Source organism: Pleurodeles waltl, chromosome 4_2 (assembly GCF_031143425.1).
Source record: "Pleurodeles waltl isolate 20211129_DDA chromosome 4_2, aPleWal1.hap1.20221129, whole genome shotgun sequence".
NCBI lineage: Eukaryota > Metazoa > Chordata > Amphibia > Caudata > Salamandridae > Pleurodeles > Pleurodeles waltl.
In genome coordinates, this window is record NC_090443.1 from 816,542,536 (window position 1) to 816,570,382 (window position 27,847).

General features: G+C 43.0%; 1 protein-coding gene across 8 annotated transcripts in view; it reads right to left on the minus strand.

Moving 5' to 3' along the window:
* Window positions 1-27,847, minus strand: part of DNAJC6 (DnaJ heat shock protein family (Hsp40) member C6) — a 482,733-nt gene that overhangs the window by 56,342 nt on the left and 398,544 nt on the right. For all 8 annotated transcript variants that reach the window (XM_069232500.1, XM_069232501.1, XM_069232498.1 and 5 more), the window contains one exon: window positions 16,395-16,543. In XM_069232500.1, the coding sequence (XP_069088601.1) occupies window positions 16,395-16,543 (149 nt within the window). The remainder of the gene's footprint in view (window positions 1-16,394; window positions 16,544-27,847) is intronic.

The following is a 27,847-nucleotide window of genomic DNA, read 5'->3' on the forward strand; positions in this document are numbered from 1 at the left end:
GCACATAGCAAATTCACAAAAATAATGATGGACATAGTGTTGAAACTTTTCAAACACTCACCCAGTCACAGATCTGGGTTTAATCCATCATTATTTTCCTCGCCATGTTACCCCAGGTTGGACCCAGCCATATGCATATCAGTCTTGACCCTGCTCCCATGGGAAAAGTCGAGCCTGAACTGCCAAGCCAGGTCCTCCCTGGACTGGAACCAAGCATCCTGGGACTGGGTTCAGGATATCACCCCTCATCAGCCAGGCTAGCTTGAATCCAGAGGTGCAGCAAGCAAGGGACCCATGTCTGGATATACCATAGCCCCTTAGGGCGCACATAGCAACATCACAAAATAAAATGATGAACGCAGAGTTGAAACATTTTAACACTCACCCTCAGTCACATATCTGGGTTTAATCCATTGTTATTTAGCTCACCACATCACCCCTGCTTGGACTCAGCCATATGCACCTCAGTCTTGACCCTGCTCCCCAGGGGAACAGTCTAGCCTCAAATGCCAAGCCAGGTCCTCCCTGGACCAGAAACAAGCATCCTGTGACCGGTTTCAGGGTATCACCCCTCATCAGCCAGGCTATCGTGAATCCAGAGGCACAGCAGGCAAGGGACCCATGTCTGGGCATACCCTAGCCCTTTAAGGCGCACAGAGCAACAGAACAAAATAAAATGATGAACGGAGAGTTGAAACATTTCAACACTCACCCTCAGTCACAGATCTGGGTTTAATCCATTAGTATTTAGCTTGCCACGTCTCCCCTCTTGGACCCAGCCATATGCAAATCAGTCTTGACCCTGCTCCCCCTGGGAACAGTCTAGCCCGAAATGCCAAGTCAGGCTCTCCCTGGAAGGGAAACATGCATCCTGCGACCGGTTTCATGGTATCACTCATAATCAGCCAGGCTAACTTGAATCCAGAGGTGCAGCAGTCAAGGGGCCCACATCTGGGCATACCCTAGCCACTTAGGGCGCACATAGCAAATTCACAAAAATAATGATGGACATAGTGTTGAAACTTTTCAAACACTCACCCAGTCACAGATCTGGGTTTAATCCATCATTATTTTCCTCGCCATGTTACCCCAGGTTGGACCCAGCCATATGCATATCAGTCTTGACCCTGCTCCCATGGGAAAAGTCGAGCCTGAACTGCCAAGCCAGGTCCTCCCTGGACTGGAACCAAGCATCCTGGGACTGGGTTCAGGATATCACCCCTCATCAGCCAGGCTAGCTTGAATCCAGAGGTGCAGCAAGCAAGGGACCCATGTCTGGATATACCATAGCCCCTTAGGGCGCACATAGCAACATCACAATATAAAATGCTGAACGGAGAGTTGAAACATTTTAACACTCACCCTCAGTCACAGATCTGGGTTTAATCCATTGTTATTTAGCTCACCACATCACCCCTGCTTGGACTCAGCCATATGCACCTCAGTCTTGACCCTGCTCCCCAGGGGAACAGTCTAGCCTCAAATGCCAAGCCAGGTCATCCCTGGACCAGAAACAAGCATCCTGTGACCGGTTTCAGGGTATCACCCCTCATCAGCCAGGCTATCGTGAATCCAGAGGCACAGCAGGCAAGGGACCCATGTCTGGGCATACCCTAGCCCTTTAAGGCGCACAGAGCAACAGAACAAAATAAAATGATGAACAGAGTGTTGAAACTGTTCAAACACTCACCTCCAGTCACAGATCTGGATTTCACCCCGGTTTGAACCTAGCCATATGCAAATCAATCTTGACCCTGTTCCCCAGGGGAATAGTCCAGCCTGAAATGCAAAGCCAGGTCCTCCCTGGACTGGAAACAAGCAACCAGGGACCGGTTATGGGGTATCACCCCTCATCAGCCAGGCCAACTTGAATCCAAAGACCCAGCAAGCAAGCAAAATAAACCTGGATTTGTGACTGGGGGTGAGTGTTTGAAAAGTGGCTCCTTGTATGGGTGGTTTACAGGGACACAAGGAGGGGACTCTCCACTGAAAATCATTCTGAGACCTGTAGTGGGGCAATAGCCTTCGACAGTTAGTTTTTATATAATGAGAGGGGTTGTCTCTCCTTTGCACTTTCAGGTAGACCAATAATGCAGACATTATTTCACCTAGCTCCTTCCTCAATTTCTTCTGCCAGACCTTCCAAAAATGCATTGGAGTGGTCTGCTCTTGCAACTGTTGCTGGGGATCGAATGTCTGAGGCTGAGGCTTCCATGCTTCACACTTTGTCAGATAACTTGCTCTGAGATTCTCTTAGGAGGCCTGGATCTATAGCATTATTCGAGGTGGGTCCAATGTTTATGTCACTCTCAAAGCGTCATGCTTGAACGTGGGCAGATGACATACAAGGAGGTAGACCTTTTGGAGCTGGAAGGACTCACTGGCCACGCAGGAGCCTTGGAATGGCCCATCATGATCGGAGGCACTAGCCTACCTCATTCAGTCTGTGGCGAACGAGGCAGACCATGAGGCTATAGAGATAACCTAAACCTATACTGAATCCACAAACAGCTATAATGCATCCTCAAAGATATGTAGACAGGGTGTGAGGAAATTCGATTTTTAATACGATCGTATCGACCCGCCATTTTGTGGCCCGCCGCCATTTTTTGTTGCCTTCACTCAGGCAGCACAGCGAACGAAGTCCATTCTGCCTTTTCTGCTTATTCTGCAACATGGTGTTCAAAACAGTCTTCTGCCTCTATCTTTACAAGACTGGTATTAAGGTCTGACCGAGTACACTAATCCCTGTCTGGTTTTCTAATCCTTGTTTCAACTATCTGTAGGCTCACACTATTCTCCGCCGATCTTATCTTATCGTCTGGCCTTCGCTGTCCTTTGCTAGTATTCTCTCATTTCACAACTGTGTTCCAAACGCACACAAACTTATCGCACCACATGCAACTTCGTTGTGGATTGGTTAATGAATTAGTTCAAGGGAGGGGTGACAAACACAGCTGGAGGGGAGGCAACCTTAAGTCACTTGATACTTTGTTCTGTCTTGTTTTCCGACATTTCTATTGACTCTGTTCTATCTTTACATCATTCTTACTGGCTCCTTTCTATGTGTTCTGGAGTGTATGTAGTTAATAAATGTTTTTATACGGTATATAAGATTGTGCGCCACAAAGTAAAGTGGCAGTCTCCTGAGAACATACCTTGTGTACTTCTTGGACAACTGTACTAGCTGCAGCTAATAAAATCTGATCTTTTACGCCTGACAGAGTGTCCCGTGTCTCTGTTAGTTGAGGCAGGTGAATCCAAGGAGATTTTAGGCGTACCCTGCGCCGCCAGGCCCAAAAGGTTCTGGTTCTTCAACTGGCGCCCAACGTGGGGCGGCTTCAGCGGTACCGGTTCTGCCTGAAGGTCGTGAGGAACCCCGCAAGAAAATTCTGGAGGAATCGCGAGCCACGTCAAGCGACCCCTGTATGTCGAAGTGGTCCGAAGGTCTTTTTCAGCGCGGTTACTCCTTCCTGACAGCTACTGACAACTGCTGCCCTGACTGCCGCCCTGCCTTGGCCCTTTCTTTGATGATGTATGGTAAAGCGAGACGATAGACGGGCCTCTGTTGGTGTAAGAAGACATCCTTAGTTAAGTATTTGGTGGGTCGCGCCCACAAATTTTGGTCTTTGTTTTGTCCTTAGGTTCTTAGATTTGGCCATTGCAGTGGCCAAAGCCGAGGGGTAAGTGCATTTGTGCTGTGTAAACTGAAAGTTTTACCCCCTTGATGTTTGTGAACAGCCAGTAAAAATCGTGAGATGTCTGGTCTGACTAAGTTTGGAAAACTTTGTTGCTTTGGTTGTAATAGGGACTCCCAGCTTGAGGACTCCTGTCCGATTCCTTCGGTTGGAACTCCCACATATGAGCTCTATTCTAAACATGGTGTTGGTCCTATTGCCTTTAATAAGACATGGACCCGATATACAAAGGAAGATGGTGTTTTAAAATGGCCAGAAAATGGTAGTTTCGAAACTGATGTGCTAGATAATTTAGAAGCAACGTTATTTAAAAGAAAAGCCCGGCCGGCAATGTTTGACTCTTTTCGCCTTTGGCGTAAGGAAGCCAAACAGAGAGAAATTAAACAAGCGAAACGAGATAGGAAAACACAGGGAATGACGATTATACAGGCTGCTCAGCAATTCAAAGATGATGAAATAGATAATGCAATGGAAATTTCAGACAGACAGCATCGAATGGCAATAGATAAATGCTATCCGACGTTGCCTATCTCTTCCCTTGATAAGAGAAAAGATTTTGAGGAAGATTCCTTAATGTCCCACTTATTGAAATTGCCTCCGCCCTATGTACAAGGTGCTAATGCACCCCCGATGTTACAGCCTGTTCAGCCGCCAGTTGTGCTTCCGCCTGCTCCAGCTTTTCCACATTTGCCTCCTCAAGTATTGCCTATGCCAGCTTTGCCTTTAACTCCTTTGCCTTCTGCTCCTTTGGCAATTCCTAATGCTCCTTTAGTTAATTCACCTAATACCTTGTCCCCTATCCTTATGTCAAATTCTCCATCTACGCGTAAGCGATTTACAGATACTGTCTCTGGTCTCTTATCACCTTTCTTTGAAGCTTTAAATGTGTCTCCAGCTTTTTCTCGAAGACAGTCTCGTAGTCAATTCCCAGACTCCGAAGAGCGAGAAAAATTGGACTCACTTGCTTGTAGATGGATCAAGAAGGGTCCCCAATATAGTACGTCTGATATTATGTCCACCTTTCTGCAATGGAATGCACCTACGCAGAGATATGTTTTTAAAGTTATGTGCGATACTCTCGCTAAAGAATGGGAGGATATGAATTTGGGTTCGGTCCCACAGGATCTGTTAGATGTTCAGGATGACTTTGACAAAGGAGTTATTGTGGGTCCTAAGGTTGAAAACGCTGTCAGAACACTTATTTCTTTCAGATCCCTATTGTTCTCACAGACTTTTCCTGATTCTGATCCTTCAGTTAGGACAGCACTGAAAAACTATCCCATGAGAGAGGTTTCTCCAATATGGAAGGAAGAAGTTGCAGCAGCAGGTGCTAATCCAGCTATTCCTGCGCATTTTCAGCGCATATGGATACATGTCCCCTGGAAAAGGTCTGAAGTTTTAGCACTTAAACAGTCACTACCAGATTCACGCAAAAATCCTGCTGGTTACTATAAAGAGTTGTCGCAAACAGTTGATGCATGTACTATGAATCTAGCAGATATTGACATATTGATGGGAAATGTAGTTCCACAGACAATATGGGCTAAAATTCGTAGAGAGGATCACGCTCAAGAATTAGGCGGCGATTGGAACGCTATTATTGCCGCAGATAGAGGTCAAGTAGGTGGTGCAAAGCCCGACGCTTTGATCTCAGAACTCCCTGGTAGGATTATTACATTAATGAAAACAATGATGCCTGCTTTGAGAGTTAATTGGGATAAGCTAGCAGCATGTAAACAAAAGAAAGATGAAAGTGTTTCCGATTTCTTTACCCGATTCGAGGAGACATTCATTGATCACAGTGGTCAAGATATGGCTACAGAAGGGGGACAGCGATTATTTGTGGATAAGTTCGTATATAACTTGCTTCCTGAACTATCACACAAGCTAAAAGACTCCGAGAGTTCATGGGCAGTTTCTTCTTCCGCCCAGATATTGGCTACTGCACAATATTATGAAAATAGAGACAAAGAAGAAAGGGAAAAACAAGAGAAAAAGACGAAAGAATTAAAAACTAAAGTTCTCTTGCAACAGGCTTATCCTCCTCGTTATGTTCAGCCTCAGTTTCAACAGCCTCCGCAGTTTCAGAGGTTGTATCAAAAGCCTGAACCATTCATTCCAAGACCTTTGCTAGGTCCCAATCAATGTGCTTATTGTAGGGAGGAAGGTCATTTTAAGAACAGTTGTCCGGCATTGTTGCAGCGTAATGGAGCAACATCTGCTTCACGAGGTCGTGGTGGTCTTCAGTCAGCAAATAGAGGTAGAGGTCGAGGTGTGTTAACCCAAGGGCAGCGTTCTTTTGTTCCTCCAAATTCCGGAAATTACTTTGATCAGCAAAATGTTAGGTCTACACAGTATTACAGTGAGGATCAGTATATTGAAGGAGGGAATGAAAGTCTTCATTTTGAATAGGACAGCCATGGACAAAGTAAGGGGGTTACGTCAATTCCAGTGGATCAGAATGGACCTTATGTTAATGTCACTACAATGGGTGTTTCAGAGCCATTTCTTTTAGATACTGGTGCCATGAGAAGCTCTATCATTCATTCTAAACTCCCTGGCGCACCTTTGTCTGGCTTAACGAATGTATCTGTAGGATTTTCTGGCGCCCCTGTTCGCAATCCAGTTTCTTGCCCTTTGCCTGTTTCAATAGGCCCTTATGATTTAGAAGCTCCGCTTCTTCTGACGAATGGTTGTGGTGAAAATCTGTTGGGTCTAGATCTATTAAAAAGAATGCATGCTACGATATATTGTTCACCTTCTGGTGTATACCTCACTCTAGGACAGAAAATGACTAGTCCAATGTACTTATCAAAAGATCAATTCCCACCTGAATTGCTTTCTCTTCCCGAAACGCTTTGGGCTACGGGTCCGAATGACGTTGGTTGTCTTGAGATCCCACCTTATGTTGTTACTCTCAAGCCCAATGAATGCCACGTATTCCGCAATACAGAATCTCTACTGAAGGTGAGAAAGCACTTCTGGAAATTGTCCATGATTTGATTCAGAAGGGTGTGGTTGAGGAAACGAGAGGAAATATATGTAACAGTCCTGTTCTTCCGGTTCTTAAACGCACTGATCCTTCTCAGCCTCCTGTTTATCGTTTTGTAATTGATCTTCGGGAGGTAAACAAGATTGTCGTACCGCAGTTTCCTGTAGTCCCAGATATCACTGCTCTGTTGACGATGATACCTTCTACAGCGACTTGGTTTTCAGTTATCGATTTAAAGAATGCTTTCTTTAGTATTCCCATCGCTGAAGAGAGTAGAGATATTTTTGGTTTTTCCCTCGGAGGCCGAAGCTTCCGGTTTAAACGCGCACCTCAAGGTTATTGTGAAAGTCCCTCTGTTTACAGTCAAGCTCTAAAATGTCATCTTGATGCCTTTTCCTTACCGTCCGGTGCCGCTCTCATTCAGTACATGGATGACTTATTAGTTGCCGCTGATTCAGAGGAGATTTGTAAAAACGTGACCGTTGCACTGTTGCGTCATTTGTTTGATCTGAATCACAAGGTTTCTCCTTCTAAATTACAATATGTTTGTCGCGAGGTGACTTATTTGGGTCATCTCTTGTCAAAGGAGGGACGACGATTGACCCCCGAACGAATTCAGGCAATTGCACAAATGTCAGTGCCATCCACACAAAGAGAGGTACGTGCCTTTTTGGGCATTACTTCTTATTGTAGACAGTGGATTCCGAGTTTCTCTTTATTGGCTAAACCGCTGTTGGCGCTAACTTTAAAAGATACGCCTCAGCCTCTTCCGTGGACTGACGAGTGTCAGAAGAGTTTTACTGATTTGCGTATTGCTTTGTGTTCTGCTCCTGTATTGGGTACTCCTGATTACAGTAAGCCCTTTACGCTCTATGTCCACGAAAGAGAGGGTTGTGCATTGTCAGTCTTAACGCAGCGTTTTGGAGATCAACAGCGACCATGCGCATATTTCTCAGCTACGTTAGATCCAGTAGCTAAAGCCTTGCCTAGTTGTCTTAAGGCGACAGCGGCAGCAGCAATTTCTATTCGACAGTCTGCTGGAGTAGTGCTAGATAATACTCTCATTGTTATGGTGCCACATGCAGTGGATATTTTACTAAATAGGACAAAAACGCAGCATCTTACGAGTGCTCGGTTGTCCGGATATGAGCTGACGCTTTTGGCTAGTCACATACACATCAAACGATGTAATACCCTGAATCCAGCTACTTTGTTGCCTCTTCCAGAAGAGAGAGATGTTTCTGAACAGCATGATTGTTTTCTCCGTACTGAAGAAGAGACTAAGGGTAGAATTGACCTAAAAGACACGCCATTAGTGAATCCAGATGGAACACTATGGGTAGATGGTTCTTGTTTCAAGCTCCCGAATGGAGATACAGTTTCAGCCTACGCTATTACTACTTTGCATACGATTGTGGAGACAGCACGCATTAGACATAATTCAGCTCAGGCAGCTGAATTGATAGCTTTAACTAGAGCGTGTGTGTTATCCGAAGGAAAAAGAGTAAACGTGTACACTGATAGCCAATACGCTTTTGGTGTAGCGTTTAACTTTGGGCGCTTATGGAAGGAAAGAGGATTCTTTACTTCCCATGGTACTAAGATACAACATGGTCAATTAGTGACTGAACTTCTTGAGTCACTTACAATGCCTACTCAGATAGCGATCGTGAAGTGTAGTGCACACAAAAAGATTGTGGACGATGTTGGTCGAGGAAATGCATTTGCAGATGAGGTAGCGAAAAAGACAGCCAGAGACAACACAAGTCGAATGTATGTTGCAGGTCCCGCAAACTGCGTAAGAGAAAAGGGAATGTGTGAAGATACAGTAGAGAGTGTGAAATCAATTCAAGGAGAGGCTACGGAGAATGAGTTAAGAAAGTGGAAGGAAAGTACAGGAATGTTAGATGAGATGGGATGTTGGGTTGAATTATCAGAACATCAACGTTGGCTGTTACCAGATGCTTATGTACTACCTGTAGTTACTATGGCACATGGTCCAGCTCACCTAAGTGCAAAAGGAATATGTAAACTTCTGGCTCCAGTGTGGCAAAATGAGGGGATCCCAAAGTGTGCAAATAATGTAGTAAAACATTGTATTGTTTGCTTGATGTACAATCCGGGAAAGGGAACCCCAACTCCAGCAGGTCATTTTGCTCCTCCAACATATCCATTTGAGGTGTTGCAGATCGATTATATTCACATGGAACGATGCAACAACCTCAAATATGTTCTGGTGGTAGTATGTGCTTTTTCTAGATGGGTAGAAGCCTACCCTCTGAAGGACAATACTGCTTTATCAACTGCCAAAATACTTTTGAAAGAATTTTTCCCTAGGTTTGGTTTGCCGCGCATTGTCTGGAGTGACAATGGGAGCGAATTTGTGGGTCAAGTCATGCAAAAAGTTTGTGCAGGTCTTGGCATAAAACAGAAGTTCCACGCGGCGAATCACCCACAGTCGGCTGGTTTAGTAGAATGCTACAATGGAACCTTGAAGCTTAAAATTGCTAAGGTGCAAGCTAGCACAGGACTTAATTGGCCTGATGCTTTACCATTGGCTCTTCTGTCCACCAGAACAGCAGTACACTCTCGTTTGGGGCTTAGCCCTTACGAAGTGATATTTGGTCGCCCAGCTAATGTATGGGGAGTTCCTCGCCCTAAGAAATACTCAGACTTGCCATACCCGATGTTGATTGACTAATTGCATGACCTTACAACTAAATTGCGTGTTCTTCATCAACAGGTTCAGAGTGCTCTACCAGAGGCTTCCACAGACCCAGGTCATTCCATCCGACCAGGTGACTGGGTCTGCACGAAAAATTTCCAACGACAGAGAAATTTGGAGCCCCGATGGAGAGAGCCACGCCTGGTTCTTTTGACCACAAGAACAGCAGTTAAAGTCGAAGGAAAGAAAAACTGGGTGCATGCCGTGCACTGCAAGAAAGTGCCTTTGCCCTTGCCTTTCGATCAGTGGGTCCGTAGAGGCATCAGTGACTCTGAAAGTGAGAAAGTTCCGCAATTTGTACCATTCAGTGATGCGCGTCTAATTGGAACACTTTCTGAGAAAGAGGACGACGACATCCTTCAAGAAGCAATACCATCGCATCGTCGCTTGAACACGACAAATCCAGGAACATTGTTTAAAAACCAGACTGCCTCTGGACAGGAACGCTATAATTTGAGACCAAGACCGAAGAACTTGTAACTTTCTCTCCTATGTAGTACTCTATCCCGGTTGCAGGGTCACGGTAGGAGTCTTAGTCACGACCTGAGTAAGTGGCAATAGGCCTGCAGGACCTCACAGTGTCATAGGACGGTAGATAATCGTGACTACAGTGATTGAGGAAGATTGCCGTGAGCATCCACTTAGAAAGATGGAGGCTACATTAGATAAAAGAGAAAGTAAAAATGTAAAGAATAATTGTAAAGAAATATATAGTCGTTGTAGTATTGCTCTATGCGTCATTATATTGTCGTGTATTCTTTTGGCATCTGTAAACTGGATCATTATTACTCTGCAGCAAAAAGTTGTCTCTTCTCCTACCTCTACATCTTCTTCTACTATCTCTCCGCACCTATTTCACACTCTTCCCCAGCATGAACTCATCAGAAGAACTGAATACTTTAACAATTCCTTCGTCCAGTTGTTACATCAACATCAGTTAGTGATCAATACAACTGACTGTTGGGTGTGTGGACTCATACCACATACGGTAGAAAAAGGAATGCCATATTTAGTTCTTCCATTCTCCTATGAAGGTTCCGCTTGGGCTTATTTTGTCATTTTCAATAATGCATATCAAAGTAAAATTAAACAACCTGTCAGTTCACATAGTGTTGGTTCAGATTTCAGTCATAGTTTATTGATAAAGGGAATGGTAGCTATGGCTAAAATCATGGAAAAAAGTGAAGCTTCCATAGATGAAAGAAAAGCATATACCAATTGGAACATAACTAATTACATTTCCAGCCTCAATGATAAGGTTAAGCAAGGAAAATCTCCTCCGATACGGGTCATACCCCAACAAGGAAATTTCTGTCTGCAAATAAATGGTAGAACTCCAAACACCGGACAAACAGAAAGTTTATGTTCCCATACATATGTTTATTCAGCCCTGAATTCACCGCCGTTAGTACCATCTCAAGGTACTTACTTCGTTTGCCACGATAGGGCTTATACATGGTTGCCAGCTGATTTCTCTGGTACTTGTTATATAGCCTTTCTTCTTCCCCCTACATACACCGCTCCTGCGAACCATCATAAAAATAGATATGGCAGAGGGATTGTGGATTCGAAAGACACAGCAGGACAAGAGGGAGGAGATTTCCTCAAAGGATTTCTTCCCTTCTGGGGTCCAATGGCCAACAGCAGAAATATAAGGCAATTGGTTCGTGTCGTAGAAACCACCATAGACATCACTGTAGGAGCTTTAAGTAACATTACAGCTGAACTACAGGCTGATCGTCTTATGACCTTGCAGAACCGTGTTGCCTTAGACTTTGTTCTTGCGGACCGTGGTGGAGTATGCAAATTGATCGGATCAAGTTGCTGTATTTTCATACCTAATGACGCTCCGACAGTATACCAAGCTATCTCTAAGTTACACATAATCTCCGAATCGATTCATCAGGACGAAGGAGATTGGTCCTTTTCAGAGTGGTTTTGGGGATTGCTGTCCAAATGGGGTTGGAAGGTATTGACATTCTTTGGAGTAATTTTAGCTTTTATATTCTCTTGTTGTCTTTGTATGCACTGCGGTCCTGCCGTCTGCAACCTATGTGCTACTGCATGTATTCCCAAACCCAAGTCACAAAGAGCAGAGAATATCAAAATGATGGTACAGCAACAGCTTGATGACCTCATGGCCATAGACATCGACTCAGATTAACATGAGTTTGTGTATCTTGCCTGAGTTCTGGCAAAAGGAGGGTCTGAGGAAATTCGATTTTTAATACGATCGTATCGACCCGCCATTTTGTGGCCCGCCGCCATTTTTTGTTGCCTTCACTCAGGCAGCACAGCGAACGAAGTCCATTCTGCCTTTTCTGCTTATTCTGCAACATGGTGTTCAAAACAGTCTTCTGCCTCTATCTTTACAAGACTGGTATTAAGGTCTGACCGAGTACACTAATCCCTGTCTGGTTTTCTAATCCTTGTTTCAACTATCTGTAGGCTCACACTATTCTCCGCCGATCTTATCTTATCGTCTGGCCTTCGCTGTCCTTTGCTAGTATTCTCTCATTTCACAACTGTCTTCCAAACGCACACAAACTTATCGCACCACATGCAACTTCGTTGTGGATTGGTTAATGAATTAGTTCAAGGGAGGGGTGACAAACACAGCTGGAGGGGAGGCAACCTTAAGTCACTTGATACTTTGTTCTGTCTTGTTTTCCGACATTTCTATTGACTCTGTTCTATCTTTACATCATTCTTACTGGCTCCTTTCTATGTGTTCTGGGAGTGTATGTAGTTAATAAATGTTTTTATACGGTATATAAGATTGTGCGCCACAAAGTAAAGTGGCAGTCTCCTGAGAACATACCTTGTGTACTTCTTGGACAACTGTACTAGCTGCAGCTAATAAAATCTGATCTTTTACGCCTGACAGAGTGTCCCGTGTCTCTGTTAGTTGAGGCAGGTGAATCCAAGGAGATTTTAGGCGTACCCTGCGCCGCCAGGCCCAAAAGGTTCTGGTTCTTCAGGTGGTCCTTTAGTACCAGGTTAAGGACCTGTTCAACTCCCCGGGTAAAAATGAGTTGTGAGCATAAACTGTCATCTAATAAAAAAAAAGGTGATCTGGTTAATGTTGCTCTTAGTGTAAATTGGCCCATATAGGCCCCCATCAGAAATTATTTTCAGCTTTGTGGTCACAGAATCAGATCAATCAATTCACCAGCAGGAGTGGTCATTAAAGGGAAAAAGATGTTGGGAAAGATCACTCCTATCAATAATCAGATGGCTGTCTCTGTCAGGGCCTAAAAGGGGATCAAGAAATACAGGGCTGAGGTAAGGTCCCACAGTGCCGTTTGTGTATGTAGCAGTCAGTGCCCAATGAACAGCAGAGCATAAATGGTGGTTAACAGGCATGGTTTAAAAATATCTTCTTGTCCCAGGTGACCAAGCTCATTCTGGTGCAGGTGGGATGAGCACAGTTTAGGGGTGCTCCAGAAGCTAGAGTTCACCAGTAACAGGATCCAAGGGAAGCAAGATAGTAATTTTTAAGCAGGGTTCAGGAGGATCCCTTCTTCTAGCAGCCCTTAGCATTCTATCTACTGTGGGATCATACCATAGAATCTTGAGGGCCTTTGGGGTACGGTTAGGTGTCTATCTGCTCCCTCAGGAGCCTTTGGTGGAGTATCTGGGGAGCCCTAGCAGATTGTGTGACAGAGCAGTACTTATGCAGCAGGATCCCTGAATCCCTGAAACACTCCACTTCTTGTAACATTATGCTCCATTTAGTATGGCTTGTCATGCAACACTGAGACCTAATGGATAGACAGGGGTCTCTAAGGAAGACACCTTAATCCATTCCTGCACATAAACAATCTACAATGGTGATTTGGCACTTCTATGTGTGCTGCAGAATGCAGCACACTTAGAAAAAGGAAAAATTTGGAGAAATAAAAGTATTTCTCCTTGTTGCGCCATGCTAATGCCACCCCCAGGGTGGCATTAGTTTTTGGCGCTGCCACAGCTTTACAAATTCTTGTAAATCTGGGGCAGCATCAAAAGCAATGGGTGTTACTATGGAACGGTTACAGCAACACCCATTGCATGCCCCACTGCCACAGGAAACTGTGTCAGAGGGGCCCATATTTACAAGGTGGCATTAAGCCACAAAAAGTGGCTTAGTGCAGCCTTGTAAATATGGCCCAGTGTACAGCGCCATTGGAGTGTCACAAAAAGACGCTCTGGTGTGCTACGGGCTTGTAAATATACCCCTTGGTGTTTCTACCATGTAAGTGAATATACTGAGATCAGAATGTTTGAGAACTGCAGTACAGTCCGCACGTTTCAGACTCTGTGCATCTTTAGCAAAGGCTTCCTCAAGGATTGTGCCACCCTCTAGGGCCATGCATTCAGGTGCACCCAGCCCTGCCATTGCAGGCTGAGTGTCCTGTTGCAAACGCAAAAGACAAACTCGACATGGCACACAGCCTGTGTGCCTTGTCCACTACACACTGCATGCCCTATAGGTAAGTCACCCCTCTGGTAGGCCTTCCAGCCCTATGGAAGTGTACACTATAAAGTATGCTTGGGCATAGATGCATGAGCAATATGCCCCCACTGTGTCCTTGCCAAACCTGGGGCATAGTGAGTAAACAGAGCAGCCATTTTAAGTGCATGTGCTGGTCAATACGAGTTTCACAGCTACATGATGACCACTCTGAACCCTGGGTTGTTTGGTATCAATGAACTCAGAATGATAAATCCAATCTAGCACCACTATTGGATTCATTGCAAAATGTACCCAGGGGTCACCTTTGAGGTGCCTCTTGAAAAAGCTAACTACCTTAGAATGGTTGCTGGCCGGTCACAACCAGCCTGCCACCACCAGACATGAGTCTGAATCCCTAGGGTGAGAGATCCTACTCTCTAGGATTCAGAAAAAAAGCCCTTCCTGGGTGGATGTGCTAACGCCCTCTCCCTCAGGAATGTGTACTGCCCTGCTAGTGAACTTCAAAGGGCTTACCACCCTTGAAAGTCGATCCTCAGGCCTTCTGCTAGCAGCAGATAGCCGCCTCTGTTACAAATCCCTACTTTTGGCGGGAGCAACAATGGGAAACCAGACAGAGGAGAAGTGGTCAGTCCTGGCTTGCACCACCCCTAAGGTGTTGTATACGAGGTGAACTCTGTTTCATTTTCCTCCACCTGGCTTAGGAGGAAAATAGCCAATCAGGTGTAGGGAAGTGACCTCTGCCCACAGGATGTGGTCACTTAGTGGGTAGCACCATCCTAAGGTAGATGACCCATTGGTCACTACTAGTTTGCCCCCTAAAACGCACACTAAATACAGTATTTAGCGGGCATCCCCAGACCACGAAATCAGATTCCACGGACAAAACCAGACCAGCAACAAAGAAGACCCAAGGCTTGAGAACTGAAGTCCTGCTGACCAAGAAAAGGCGCAAAACCCTGCCTGCTGCACCCAGGACTCGACAATCACCGCTGAGGGGTTGCTTGGTCATCAGACAGACTCTACAACCCCCAGAGGACCTCCACTCTTCAAAAATTGCCAAAGATCTCCCTCCATAGTGAAAGTATCACTTTACAACCCCAGGGAACCAAAGATCCAGTGATGGCCACTTCACTGACTGGCTGCTGACGAAGGAACTGGAACCCGCAGCTGGACCAAACTTCACCCATCCGACCATGAGGACCAAACTTACCAGTGTACCAAGTTTGGAGGCACTGTGACCTCCACTGGCCAGACTGTGCAATAGCCCCAGGTAGTGGTCACATCACATTGGACACCCAGAAGGACAGTTTATTCTGGACTAAAGAAGGACCAGAAAGAAGCCCCAGTCAAGGAACTTCAGCAATCATCTGGATCTTCCACCAGAGTGCCCCTGCTAACCTGCAAGCGACCCTCAAAGTAACCTATCTCCTCCTTCCGAGGGCACCTTTGCGCACTGCTTATGGCTCACCAATTTACTCTGCACCCGGCCACCTTGTGCACTGAACTAAAGATCCAGCTGTGCCCTAAGAGTCCCGCACCCCTTGTGATCTTGACACCCTAAGGCGACCCACTGGACGTACCTTTAAATCCAGTGCTTTTCCAAGTGGTCACCAGCAGGACATGGTACCACCTCATTCGATTTTCTGCAGCTGCTCCCACCAAACTTCTCCAACTGGTCCAGGGTACCCAATGACAACCTCGACCTAGCTGCAAAAGGAGATATTAGTAAACACATTGCCTGATTAGTGTGAATTTTCAAATGATGTCTCCTTTGATTCCTATGGTGGGTAATTACGCACAAAAGAACTAACTTTCACAAAACTTTAAAAATTCATAACTTAAAAAGTAAAAGTATTTTTTGTAAATTGGTCTCAAGTTATTCTTTTGAGTGTGTGCCTTGATTTATTGATACTGTGAGTACAACAAATGTTTTGCACTTCTCCGAGATTAGCCCTACTGCTCGACCAAACTACCATAAAAATTAGTGCATTCATTGGTCTAGTTTTTACTTCTGGAAACTAAAATGTGGTTGCCTGGACCCCCTGCACAGCATGCCTAGCTTTGCACACTACATGGAGGGCCAGCCTCATACAGAAACCGTTGGGTGTTATTCTCCACGTGAAGTGACATACCAAGATTTATTGCTGTACCTACCTTAATTAAACTTACCATTTGGAAGGAGTGAAGAGCCTCCAATCTTATTCGTCATACTTTCAAGTTGAAAAATAGCCCTAAAGCTTACAGTATGGAACACGTCACAGAAATGATGATGATGATGATACAATAATTGTTACCTTTTTGTTCTAACCTTATTGAGACACTTGGAGGTATGTATGAATTACTGTAATCATTACCTGTGTGGGACAGGAATCCCCAAGAACAGCTGTTCTGCTTTTTATTTTTCATGCTGCACAGCACCAAAACAGAGTACTACTGTGGAAATGTCTTCTTTCAATCTCTACTTAGCACATTATCATAGTTTTGCCATATCATTTCATGTTCAGAAAATAAATAACTTACTTTTAACTTTTCAGGATCCATCTCTTTTGCCATTTCCTCTTTTCTCATTTCAGCTATCGTTCTGGGCCCTTTTCTGTCTTTGTGTGCACTGAAGCCTTGACTGGACAACAGGTCTTCGAAATTGTCAGCAGTCCCTTTATGTGCTGAATCTTCAAAATTAGAAAAGTTGTCTAAATAGTTTTGTAAAGTTTATAGGTATACATTTTATTATTAACAACGCTTAAAGAGTCACAGGCATATTCCTGGGAGGGTCTCAATAATTTATGGCACCTAGCACACATATATGTTTTAGAAACAAGCAACATAGTGTATCTAAATTGTGTTTCAGGCCTATGTTTGATGTTTTGTAGTGTTAAACTTCAGACCTCTTTCACAAAATTGCTAGCCCATGACGTGACTGTTTTAAAATGGTTAAAATATTTAGAAAAATCCACCTACTGCAAACTCTGTACCAAATCACCCTTCTACTCGTAGCAGCCCATTCTTGCACGTTCCCTAACTCTTATGTTACTAACCTGGCTTCCAGTTAAGGCACGGGTTACTTTCAAAATCCTCTGTAGAGTTCAAAGGGCCCTTTGAAACTGCTTTTAAAGTTCTGTGCCTGAACACTTCTACCTGGTGCATCCTTACCACCCAACCAGATGTCTAAATGTCGGATGGCCTATTTCTTGTCCCATCTAGTTGTAAATAGTACAGTAGATAAATCTCCATATATAACCCGTTCTGCGGAAAACCAGTGAAAAAGTATATTGTTATTGTTTGAAGACTAACCTCAAGCATTTGGCCTGAATTGAATTTAATTCCTCTGGGACTCGATTTACCATACAAAAAGTGCTTTCAGAAATGTACTCTACCACTTGAAAATACTTTTACATTTATTGGAATTCATAAATCTTTCTAGGTGTATTCCAGGAAAAGCGTGTCAGGTATTCATGTGTATCACTCTGAAAGTCAAGTGACATTTCCATATATTGGCTTTTCCATAAGAAGGAACTGCATGCACTCTACAGTTCTAAATTGAGAACCACTTTCCTCTACACCCCAATTATGTTTGAGTGTGTTGCGTTCCCTATGCCACCCTGAAGAGGGATTTGCTGTAGCCTTTCCTTGACTGTTGTAAAAGTCCTAGCATTTTCAGGGTAAACAAGCATATGCAATGAGGCGGGCCTTGCGCTTGCTCGAGTTAGAGCTATTAGCGTTGTAAACTCCTAACTGGACTTTTCTTGCCACATAAACTGAAAATAAAATATAAACAGTTTCACATAAGCGAGCCCACGGCCGCGAAGCAAACACACAAAAGGAAACTGAAGTTAGCTCGCAGTGAAATGTATTGGCAAAACTGTACTTATCCTTGTTACCGGCAAAAGTGTAATATCCTTATTACCAGCAAACGTACAATTATCCACGTACTGGCAAAAGTGAAATTATCTATGTAACAGGATCGATGTCAGACAAAGTGCGCAACTACTTTCCAGCGAGATCGCTCTAACTACAAAACAAAGAGAAAAAGTAGTCCAGAAACCATACGGAAAACATGGAGCCTCGTATGTTTTCAGTACTTGCTTGGTGCGCTCGAGGAGGGCTAAATACCGGAAAAGGCATGACGTATGCATGCCTTTCACTAATCAAGTGAATATTAAAAGGCAAGCCCACGAACCAACCAAACTGATGAGCATGGTTACAAGCCGGTAGTGAGATAACAACAGGGACAGAGCGTTTTGCGCACTCGACCCTAAAAAGCAGTTTCAGGGTAGGAAAGGATCAGTGAAGATGGTATGAATACTTACCAAAAGACATTTTCTCAAGACAAACCTCATATGGGTCATCCCACTCCCCACGTCTTGTGAGGGGTTTACTTCCACACAATTCTATGCAACTCAGGGGTAATATTGCGTGGGAATAAATTGATATACACCTGCAAGGTCACCTTTCGTGAATATCTTTCAGGTAAGAAAATTACTTGTACAGCTGAACACAAAATTTCTCCCTGGTGTGTCTCCATGCTTTTTCTCTGTATAGTGCAGTATGATTAAATATTTTTGGCCATACCTGCTGTGTTCTTTACTCTGATGCCCCCATAAACAACATTAAGTTATATTTCTATTAGACCAGGAAAGCAGAATTTCTCATTCTGTTTGATGCTATCAAGAGTTTATCGGTTTCTGGACAGAGACAAATTAATTCATATATAAGGCCATATTTGGTGAAAATAAATATGGGAAGGTAATTCCAACAACAATATCCATGCCTATACAAGTCCCTTTTGTCCCACTTCTCTACTGCCCCTTAGGTATGGTGAAACTGACAGCATTGTGTACAGTCTAAACATTCACTGATTTCTCTTGTATAATACGTGGACATAATTTGCTTTATCACAAATAATCTTCAAAATCACTCTTTAGGCGTCTGCACTTTCAATACAGAAAGCTGTTTCTAGGTGCAATTATATGTTTAAGTATATATAATTTTTACTACACTTAATTGTAGCTCGGTTTCCCAAATGCCCAAGCCTTTCACTGGGGCATCATTAGAATGCAATATAAACCACTTGTTATATAGACATAGAAACCTATTTTTGGCTTCTCTGCAAAACAACTCTTTTGTACTACATCACATAACAGTCTTTTTAAACCTTGTGTTAGGTATTCTCAAAATAGATATATTCAAAAGAACATTAAGAATCTGTTGAGGAAAGGTGTTTAGAGAGCTGCAATGCTTTTAATGTATCAATTAAAAGGTTGCTTACGTGTGTGTTACCATTTTATATCTCTTTACACCAAACACAAGATTGCATATCCCTTTTTAAATATGTCTAACAACTGAGCACAAAAGACTGCACTATGTAAGAAGAGATAAGAGTTATTGAAACCCATGACTCTCTTCACAATGTACAACCATATTATTTGTTCTATCTTATCGCTACACAAAAATATAGTGAAATGATATGATAGGCTTTGTAAGTAATAATGCGTAAACCATCATTGTGCAAAAGAGGGCTCTGACTCAATCATTCCTCAATATTACAGATTTGCTCAATGCTATATTGCAACCAGTAACTGTGAGAATGTCGTGGCTCCTTACAGCAAATGGATCTCAGGTGCATAAAACAGTGGTAGTGACAGATATAATCTCACCCACCTCTAAAAGTAAAGGTAGCAGTTAGATTGTAACTTCAATAAATTACAATAAATGCTTTTTCAGAATTGGTGGCAGTGACTATGTCCACATGGATGAGAGCTGTCAGATGTGTGTACAGTGGTACAGTGTGGCTGGCCTGCCCTTTGCTGACTATTGCCCTTCTTGAGATGTTCTGAGAGGTGTCTAGTACAAGTGCCATGTAACATCAGCTGCAGGCTGCACTTCCAAGAATTACTTCAACAAGGTATTCCACGGTACTCATCTCTTTTCTTTGGCATTTAGAAGCAAAGCAATAGGGAGCATGGAATGCTGAAGGGGGTGGGGGGCATAGGCTGAGTATCCAGGCAAGAGGTAATGATGGGAGGCAAGTGAATAAGAGCACTGCAGCAGGGTAAAGTCACTATGGCACCACTAAACTGGACCTTTCTGCTTAATAGTTTAATGTCTGACTACTCACCTATTCACTTATGGTAGACAGCCATCTGTGCATAACCATTGCCACAATTTATTGGCTCTAATAGCTCTCTCTCTCCCCACCATCTAACCTTCAACAATATTTACTACAGAGGTGCAAATGAGGGCTTAAAGAGACTTTGTCCTCCATTGACCCCACCACAAAACACTTCCTACAGCCGAGACAAATGCAAGAGAAGAAAGCTCAGATTATTCTGAGCAGTTTCACATACGATACAAGTAAAGACCATCTGCAATAAAAAAACACTGTCAACATTTTCTAATGAAAGAACAGAATAAAAGCAGTGAATATGCCCACAAAAAAAGAGCCAGCATACGCATTGAAGTTGAGGCTGGGGCTGATATTGGGCCAAGAATCGGATGAGCTGGAGGAAGAAACCATATATCTCTGTTTTATTATTGTGAAAGGCAACCAAATTATAAAGCCCCTCCCAGAAATGAGCTGAAGAGAGATAGTGGATCAAGGAATCACAAGAGGGTCGGGCCATTAGTTAGCCAACCCCAATATTGCCTGACTGAACCACTCTCAGGAACAAACCTTTAGAAGGTCCTCCTATTCTGCCGGTCTTCGAACACAACGTTCCACATTGCCGATTTTCTTTAAATTTCCAAGTACCCTTGAGATATGTGCACTGCCAGTTGTGGCTGTTAAGTTGTTGTAAATGTTATGTTTATGTTTTATGTGTGCACACGGGGAATTCAAATGGGTGCACGCACGCTTTAGAATTAGAATGTCGGGTGGAAGTCCATTGGTTGGGAGGAGACAGAGGAGACGGAGCTGAATGCTGTTGGGGCTGTTTTGATGTATCATAATAAATAATCTAACTTAAAAGGAGATTCAGAACTTTATTTACAACAAACTTCTTGACAATTTGTACAAGCAGCAGCCCTGACACTGGAAACCAGCTATATGAATACATCGTATCTCATTGGAAGAATTTCTACATGACTACACGGTACTGGCGAACGCACCATAACGAATATTTTGTCTATTTTGGGAGTTTATGTATTTCTGATCAAAATCAAGGAAATATGATAATATTTCTACTTTAGTATTCCTTGAGATTTAAATAAGAATATACTGGTGGACCAATTTCCATTACCAAAGATTAACGAGATGATGGCTCTCCCAAAAGGTATGAATTGGTTCACCACGATTGACCTAACCTCAGCTTACCATCAAGTGTCATTACATCCGGATAGTCGCAGGCTCACTGCATTTATTACTCCATTTGTCTGCTACCAATTTGTAAGAGTACCATTTGGATTGACGTCTGCTGCAGCCACGTTTCAAAGACTGATGTTTAGTTTATTTAAAGATATAAAAAATGTCATGTTTTTTCAAGATGATATACTTGTTATGGGTAGTTCAAAAATGGAACATGATGAGAAAGTGGAAAAGGTTTTGGAGATCCTCAATGAGAAAGGTCTCACTGCTGAATATTCCAAATGTAAAATTGCAAGAAATAAGGTTACATATTTGGGTCATGAGATAAATGTAAAAGGAATCAAGCCTAAAACAGAGCTGTTGGAAGCCATAAGTGGGGTGCCAATTCCCACCAATAAGAATGATGCAAGAGCATTTTTAGGTTTAGCAGAATTTTATGCTAAGTATGTACATAATTTTGCCAGTAAAACATATCCCATCAAGCAATTATTAAAAAACAAAGTGGTAGTTGAGTGGACGGAAGAGTGTTAAGAAGCTTTTAAAAGGATTAAAAATGATATTATGAGAGCACCAGCTCTTCAGGGGTTTGATCCCAATTTGCAAAGTATTGTAACGACTGATGCAAGCAAGAAAGGTATAGGAGCTGTCCTCGCACAAGTAGACTCATATGGAAAGGAGTGTGTAATTGCTTTTGCCTCTTGTATACTAACTGAAACTGAAGAAAGATATTCTGTTATTGAACGGGAAACTTTGGTGTGTGTTTGGGGCTTGGAGCATTCAAACAATTCATTTGGGGTATGAAAGTAATTTTGCGCACTGATCATAAACCACTAATGAAAATTCTCACTGTGAGTGTTTTTTCAAAGCTTTACCACAATTAGCACGTTTATCTATAAAACTTGTGGACTATAAAAATGAAGTACAGTATGTTCCAGGGGTGAAAAACATTATTGCAGATTACCACTAAAGGCACAGGGCTCTACTTTAGTTGAGACTGAAGGTGAGTGTGTGGCAGAAATTATGGAAGGTTTACAAGGAATTTCAGAAGAAGAATGGTCAATGGCTATGAAGAAGGACCACGTTTTATCGAAAGTACATTCTTTGATTGTGGAAAGTTGACCTAGTAAGAATGAGCTGGAAGAGAATTTACGCATATTTTGGGAACTGAAACATGAACTGTCTTTAGAGAATAATATGGTACTACGTGGGGGCAAACTAATTCCTCCAGAAACTCTTAAAAACAAATTGTTAGACATTTGTCATGAAGGGCATTTGAGAATTTCAAAAATGAAAAATAGAGTGAAAGAATTATATTGGTGGCCAGGAATTGATGTGGCCATTGAAAGGAAAGTGAGAGATTGTGTGTTATGTAACGAAACAGATAATAATGTATTAATTTTTAAACCTCCTCTGGGTCCGTTAATATGTCCTGATATGCCTTGGGACAGAGTAGGATTAGATATCACAGGACTGATTTATGAGAACAGAGTTGCCAACTGTATCGTGGCATTAATGGACCATTTTTCAAAGTCGCCAGAGATGCAAATCACTACAAGAATCGACTCTTCAACTATTGTGAAATTTTTAGATAAAATATTTGTGAGAGAAGGGTTACCTAAGGTTATACTGACGGATAATGGACCCCAATTTATGTCTGAACATTTTAAAATGTTTTTGAAAAAGAATGGGGTGAGACACAGTACCACAACAGTTTATCACCCAGCTGGGAATGGTGTGGTAGAACGCTTTAACAGGGTCCTAAAAAATGCCATACAGTTAGCTAACAGTGCAAATTTACCATGGAAAAAAAGAGGTATGGAAAACTGTTTGGTCATATAGAATTACACCTAGTGATATTGCAGGTCGTAGTCCTTTTGAAATAATGAGAGGTAGAATTCTGTTAGGAAAGGATAGTATAGGTTGGAAGACTAAGTCGAGAAGGAGTGATTGGTCTCCAGATTTAATCAAGAAAAATATAAGCATCAAACAGAAGCATACAAAGGAAATGTATGATGCAAAACACAAATGCAAACAGGTAGTTGTTCGCATTGGAGATTTAGTTAGAGTGAAGATTCCTGGTTTTTAAAGTAAAGAAGAAGGAAGATTCTACCCACTGCTAATGGTTAAAAAAAATCTTGTGCAATTCTGTTCTACTTAGTGATGGAAGAGTGTGGCATGTGAGTAGGGTTGTACCATATGAAGGTGGAAAAATAGATAGGGTGCAGGAAAATACATGGTTGAGGAATGAAACAATTGGTAGTAAGGCACAAGAGATACAGAGGCTGGATAAGGAGAGTGACACACAAGCTATCATGTTTCCGCAAAGGAACAGTGTCCAGGAGTCCACATGGCAAAAACAAAGAACTGGTGTTGGTGTTCAACCTTTTAGTAATGATGATGGAGGGTTGACAACTCACACTGATGTCAGTAAATATGGTTGAAAGAGATTTAGATCTAAAAGGCTAAAGGATTATGAATGTAATGTGTAGATTATACCTGAACTTACTCTTGTGTAATTTTGTTTTCGCAATATTTGATGTACACAATGATATGTTAGAATTATTGTTCTTAAGATGTTTGTAGGAAGATGTTTATTTTAATGGTTGTGTTGACTAGTAGGCAATGTATTTGTATTTCTATGAAGGGGAGATGTGTTATATTTATGTAGTTATGTGTGCACACGGTGAATTGGAATGCTTGCACACACGCTATAGAATTAGAATGTCGGGGTGGAAGTCCGTTGGTTGGGAGGAGACAGAGCTGAATGCTGTCGGGGCTGTTTTTATGTATCATAATAAATAATCTAACTTAAAAGGAGATTCAGAACTTCATTTACAATAGTAAGCCTCTCAACCTCAAGTGAGGTCTTCCCAAGAAAGGATGAGTGGTGACATTTCAGATTATGTAACAGGAGACATCTTTCAACTGCCACACAAGTCCCCAAGAAGACCTCTGAGGAACAGTGGAAGTTCAGGAAAAAGGGCTACAGATGTTTCAGGAGGGATTTCCGAAGGTGACAGATACATGAGGTATACCTCCAGAGTTGAACCCATCATCAAACCAATCTCCGTAGACTGTTCTGCTGCACTGAACAGCGCAGAACAGGTTGAAGCACCTAGTAATGATCCTCTTGCGAAGGTACTGTGAGAAATTGGGTTGTTGGTTGACTGGGGTGTGATCCATGGCCAAGCAACAGCCACAGTCCCTTGCAGGGTGACCACAAAAGTCAGTAGATTCATTTGTGCTTAACCCTAGGTAGCTTGACACAAAAAGCAGTCAAGATTAATTTATAGGCAATGTGTAAAGTATTTATGCAGCACACAAACAGCAACACAGGGAAAGCACAACTCAATACAAATCCCAAACCACTTTGCAGTGAGAGGGACTGGACTTGCTCTCTACATCCTTGAACCCAAGAATCTCCAAGGGCTTGCTGGCTTGCCCCCTGTTCTCCTGCAGTCTCAGGGACATCAAAGACTGCCTGGAACTCTCCTAATAATGCTGGACTCTTCCAACTGATTTCTGCCATTGCCTGAGGTGCCCCTCTTCAGTGTCCTCAGCTTCAAAAGTGGGATCTGCAGCTACAATGTACAAAAAGGGATGCATCACCCCAAGTGTGGCAGAAAAAGTAGAGCATTGCATGTCTGATGATGATGCAGCAGTTGCTCGACGACAGTGGAATTACAGACTGTGCAGCCCTACGACAACACTCTGCGCTGCCTGATGATGAAGCATAGAATTCACTTCTACAGGGCCCGTTGATGATGCAGTGCCTGTGTGCGATAAAATATTGACGCATTGTGTGCTTGCCTGCGATGCATTACTCTATCAAAGGTACTGTTCAGTGGACCTTGCATGGGTTCTATAGCCAGCCTACTCTCCATTGTGGTCAGCTTGGATTTTGGATTTGCCCTGTTCCCTCATGAACTCAAGTAACCGTTTGACACTATTGACTTCTAAGCACTGTTTTCACGCTAAGGGCCTGATTACGACCTTGGCGGATGAGATACTCTGTCACAAACGTGATAAATATCCCGTCCACCATATTCCAAGTTCCATTATATCCTATGGAACTTGTAAAATGGCAGGCGGGATATCCATTATGTTTGTGACAGAGTACCCCATCTGCCAAGGTCCCTTAATCTTTAAAAACACCTATTTCGACTTCTACTAATTGGATTTTTGTTGTTTTGGTCTTGTTTTACCCAGATAAATACTATCTATTTTCTACGTTGGTGTGGAGTCTTTCGCTGTGCTTTTGTAATTAAGTGTTGCACAATACTTTACACATTGCCTCTTAAGTTAAGCCTTTTCTTATCTCTATCCACTTCTCTCACTTGTCCTTAGCTTGTTTCTCTCTTTTTCAAAAGTTGCAGTCTCGTCTCCTTGCGCCTCCTTCTCTTCCCCACTTTTCTTTCTCCCTTTCCACTCTCCTGTACTTCTCTCTCAACCTGCCTCCCCTCTCTTCCAGTCTACATCCTACCATTCTCTCTTCCCCAAACTCTCTGATGTCCTTGGTTGCCATCTTTGTCTACCTATCTAATTTTTTTGAAAATCTGTATTATTCAAGTTTTCAATTTGTTACATTAGAAAGCTCCTAGACAGCAACCATGTACAAAACCACTTAACTACTGTACTTACAAATGTTGTTACCTATGAGATTAACCTATTGAACTAGTGCTCGGTTGTTGCCCTGATACTCTTCTAAATGTCCCTTTCAATCTTTTGCCTCCCCTCTGGATACTTAACACCTTTTGTTTGTTCTTATTGTCCTTCCTTCTTTTTTCCTTTTTCCCTCATTTCTATGTTTCACAGCCCTTTCTTTTTCCCAGCAATTCTTGCTTATTCACATCTTCCTTTTTACTATCTCAATCCCATAGGTCATCCTCTCCACACATGCCCACTTTTGTCTCTACATTCAAATCCCTGTTTCCTTTATCCTCTCCTCCAAATCTTCTTACCTCCCAATCTTACTATTATTTATGTCCTTTCTATTATTCTGCTTTCACATCCTGCACCTTTTCTTTCTTTCCAGTCCCCGTTCCTATCTTTTCTCCTTTTCTTTACACTCCCACCTTTATCATCATACTGTTCTTCCTAATTGTTTGTCCATTTTCCAATGCTGGGACTTTCCTGTCTTTATTCTCTCTACTCCATATCCTATTCTCACTGTACCCTTCTGTGTCCCTCCTTTATTTACTTCCTCAATATCACTCCTCCATAGTTGCCCACTCCTCCTCCCAACCTCTTTCTATCCAGTTCTACTGCATTCCAACCTTCTGTTTCTTCTTAATTTCCATTGCCTTTTCACCTTATCTATCAACTTCCACTCTGTCCCCTTGTCCTATTTTTTCCTTCCTCGTGGCAAGCTTCACCACAAACCCAGTGAATGAACCAGCACTCAAGCTGAGAACCCTCGTCATTGATGACCTCCCCCATTCTGAGTAGCATCTGGCTCTTACGCGGCATGGTCCAGACTCTTACACCTCCTGACCCCAGGTTGCCAGCTTCCAGTTATTGTAGGCTCCCATTGCCACAATGCATCTGCGAGTACCCTCAGCCTGTGCCAGGCCCCGGAAGGTACCTCTATCCAAGTAACCCTCACTGTGCGCATATGCATGCCCTGCATTCCACCAGATGGAACACGTGTGCAGGAGTGCAAATCAGCCTTCAAGACCAATGTGCTAAGCCCCCACTCTTCACAGTGCTCTAACTCTAGCCAATTCTGCTGAGGTTCCTTCACTGGGCCATCCAGAGCCCAGTGCTGATGTCCCCATTCACTCTGAGTTCTCCACAGTACTGACATGCTTCTTCCCAGCAATCCCGGCAAGTCAATCTACAAGTCCTTCATACCCCTGCCCTGTGCTGCCATGGCCCTCTCTGACCCTCAGCCTTCCGAATTCTACCTCCAGTGCTGGTTCCTGCCCTCTAGTGAGAGCAGACTGATTCTCGGAACTCTATTTCACATGGGTAAGGATTATTGTATGCATGGCTACTCATTCTCATTTGCACTAACAGAAGTTTACAGCCAAAAGCTATATCTTGAGGAACTGTTACACAAATCACTGGTGCTCAGTCTATCCACCTCGGATGAAAGGCTTACCTTACAACCCAAGCCCAAAATTCTCCTTAATATGGCTCACTATTCCAAGAATAGAGCTCTCCTCAACCTGCCCTCTGCTGGTCTGGTGCTCCCCCAAGACACTGAAACTCTTCCCAAGAACACACACGTGAGTCCTCTCCCTGCCCCCTCTATGATGCCCTTTAGTATGATGGACTCCGAGGAATGGAGGGAAGATAGTGCATGAGCAAGATGCTGCTGGCTGTGGGCAAAAGGGGTAACCTAGCAGTTTACAAGCAGCTTTGGTAACAATTCATAGGTCACTGTGCTATATTAGGATTGTAAATTATGAATTGCAAGTAATAAAAGGATCTGTGGGACAAAAGCAGTAACTCACTTAGCTATCCACATAAATACAGTTCTGTTTGCATGGTGCACTTTCTTTGCAGCAGGCATATTAACCCTCGGCTCTACTTTAGATGTCAAAACTGCCTCTAGACAAAACTCCGATCTCTCTCTAGCAGGCCTATTAATCACCAGTTATCTTAACACTTTTACTGTTGCCTGAAAACTGTTGAACACACAGCACAACCCTAAAACCAGCCCTGTGCA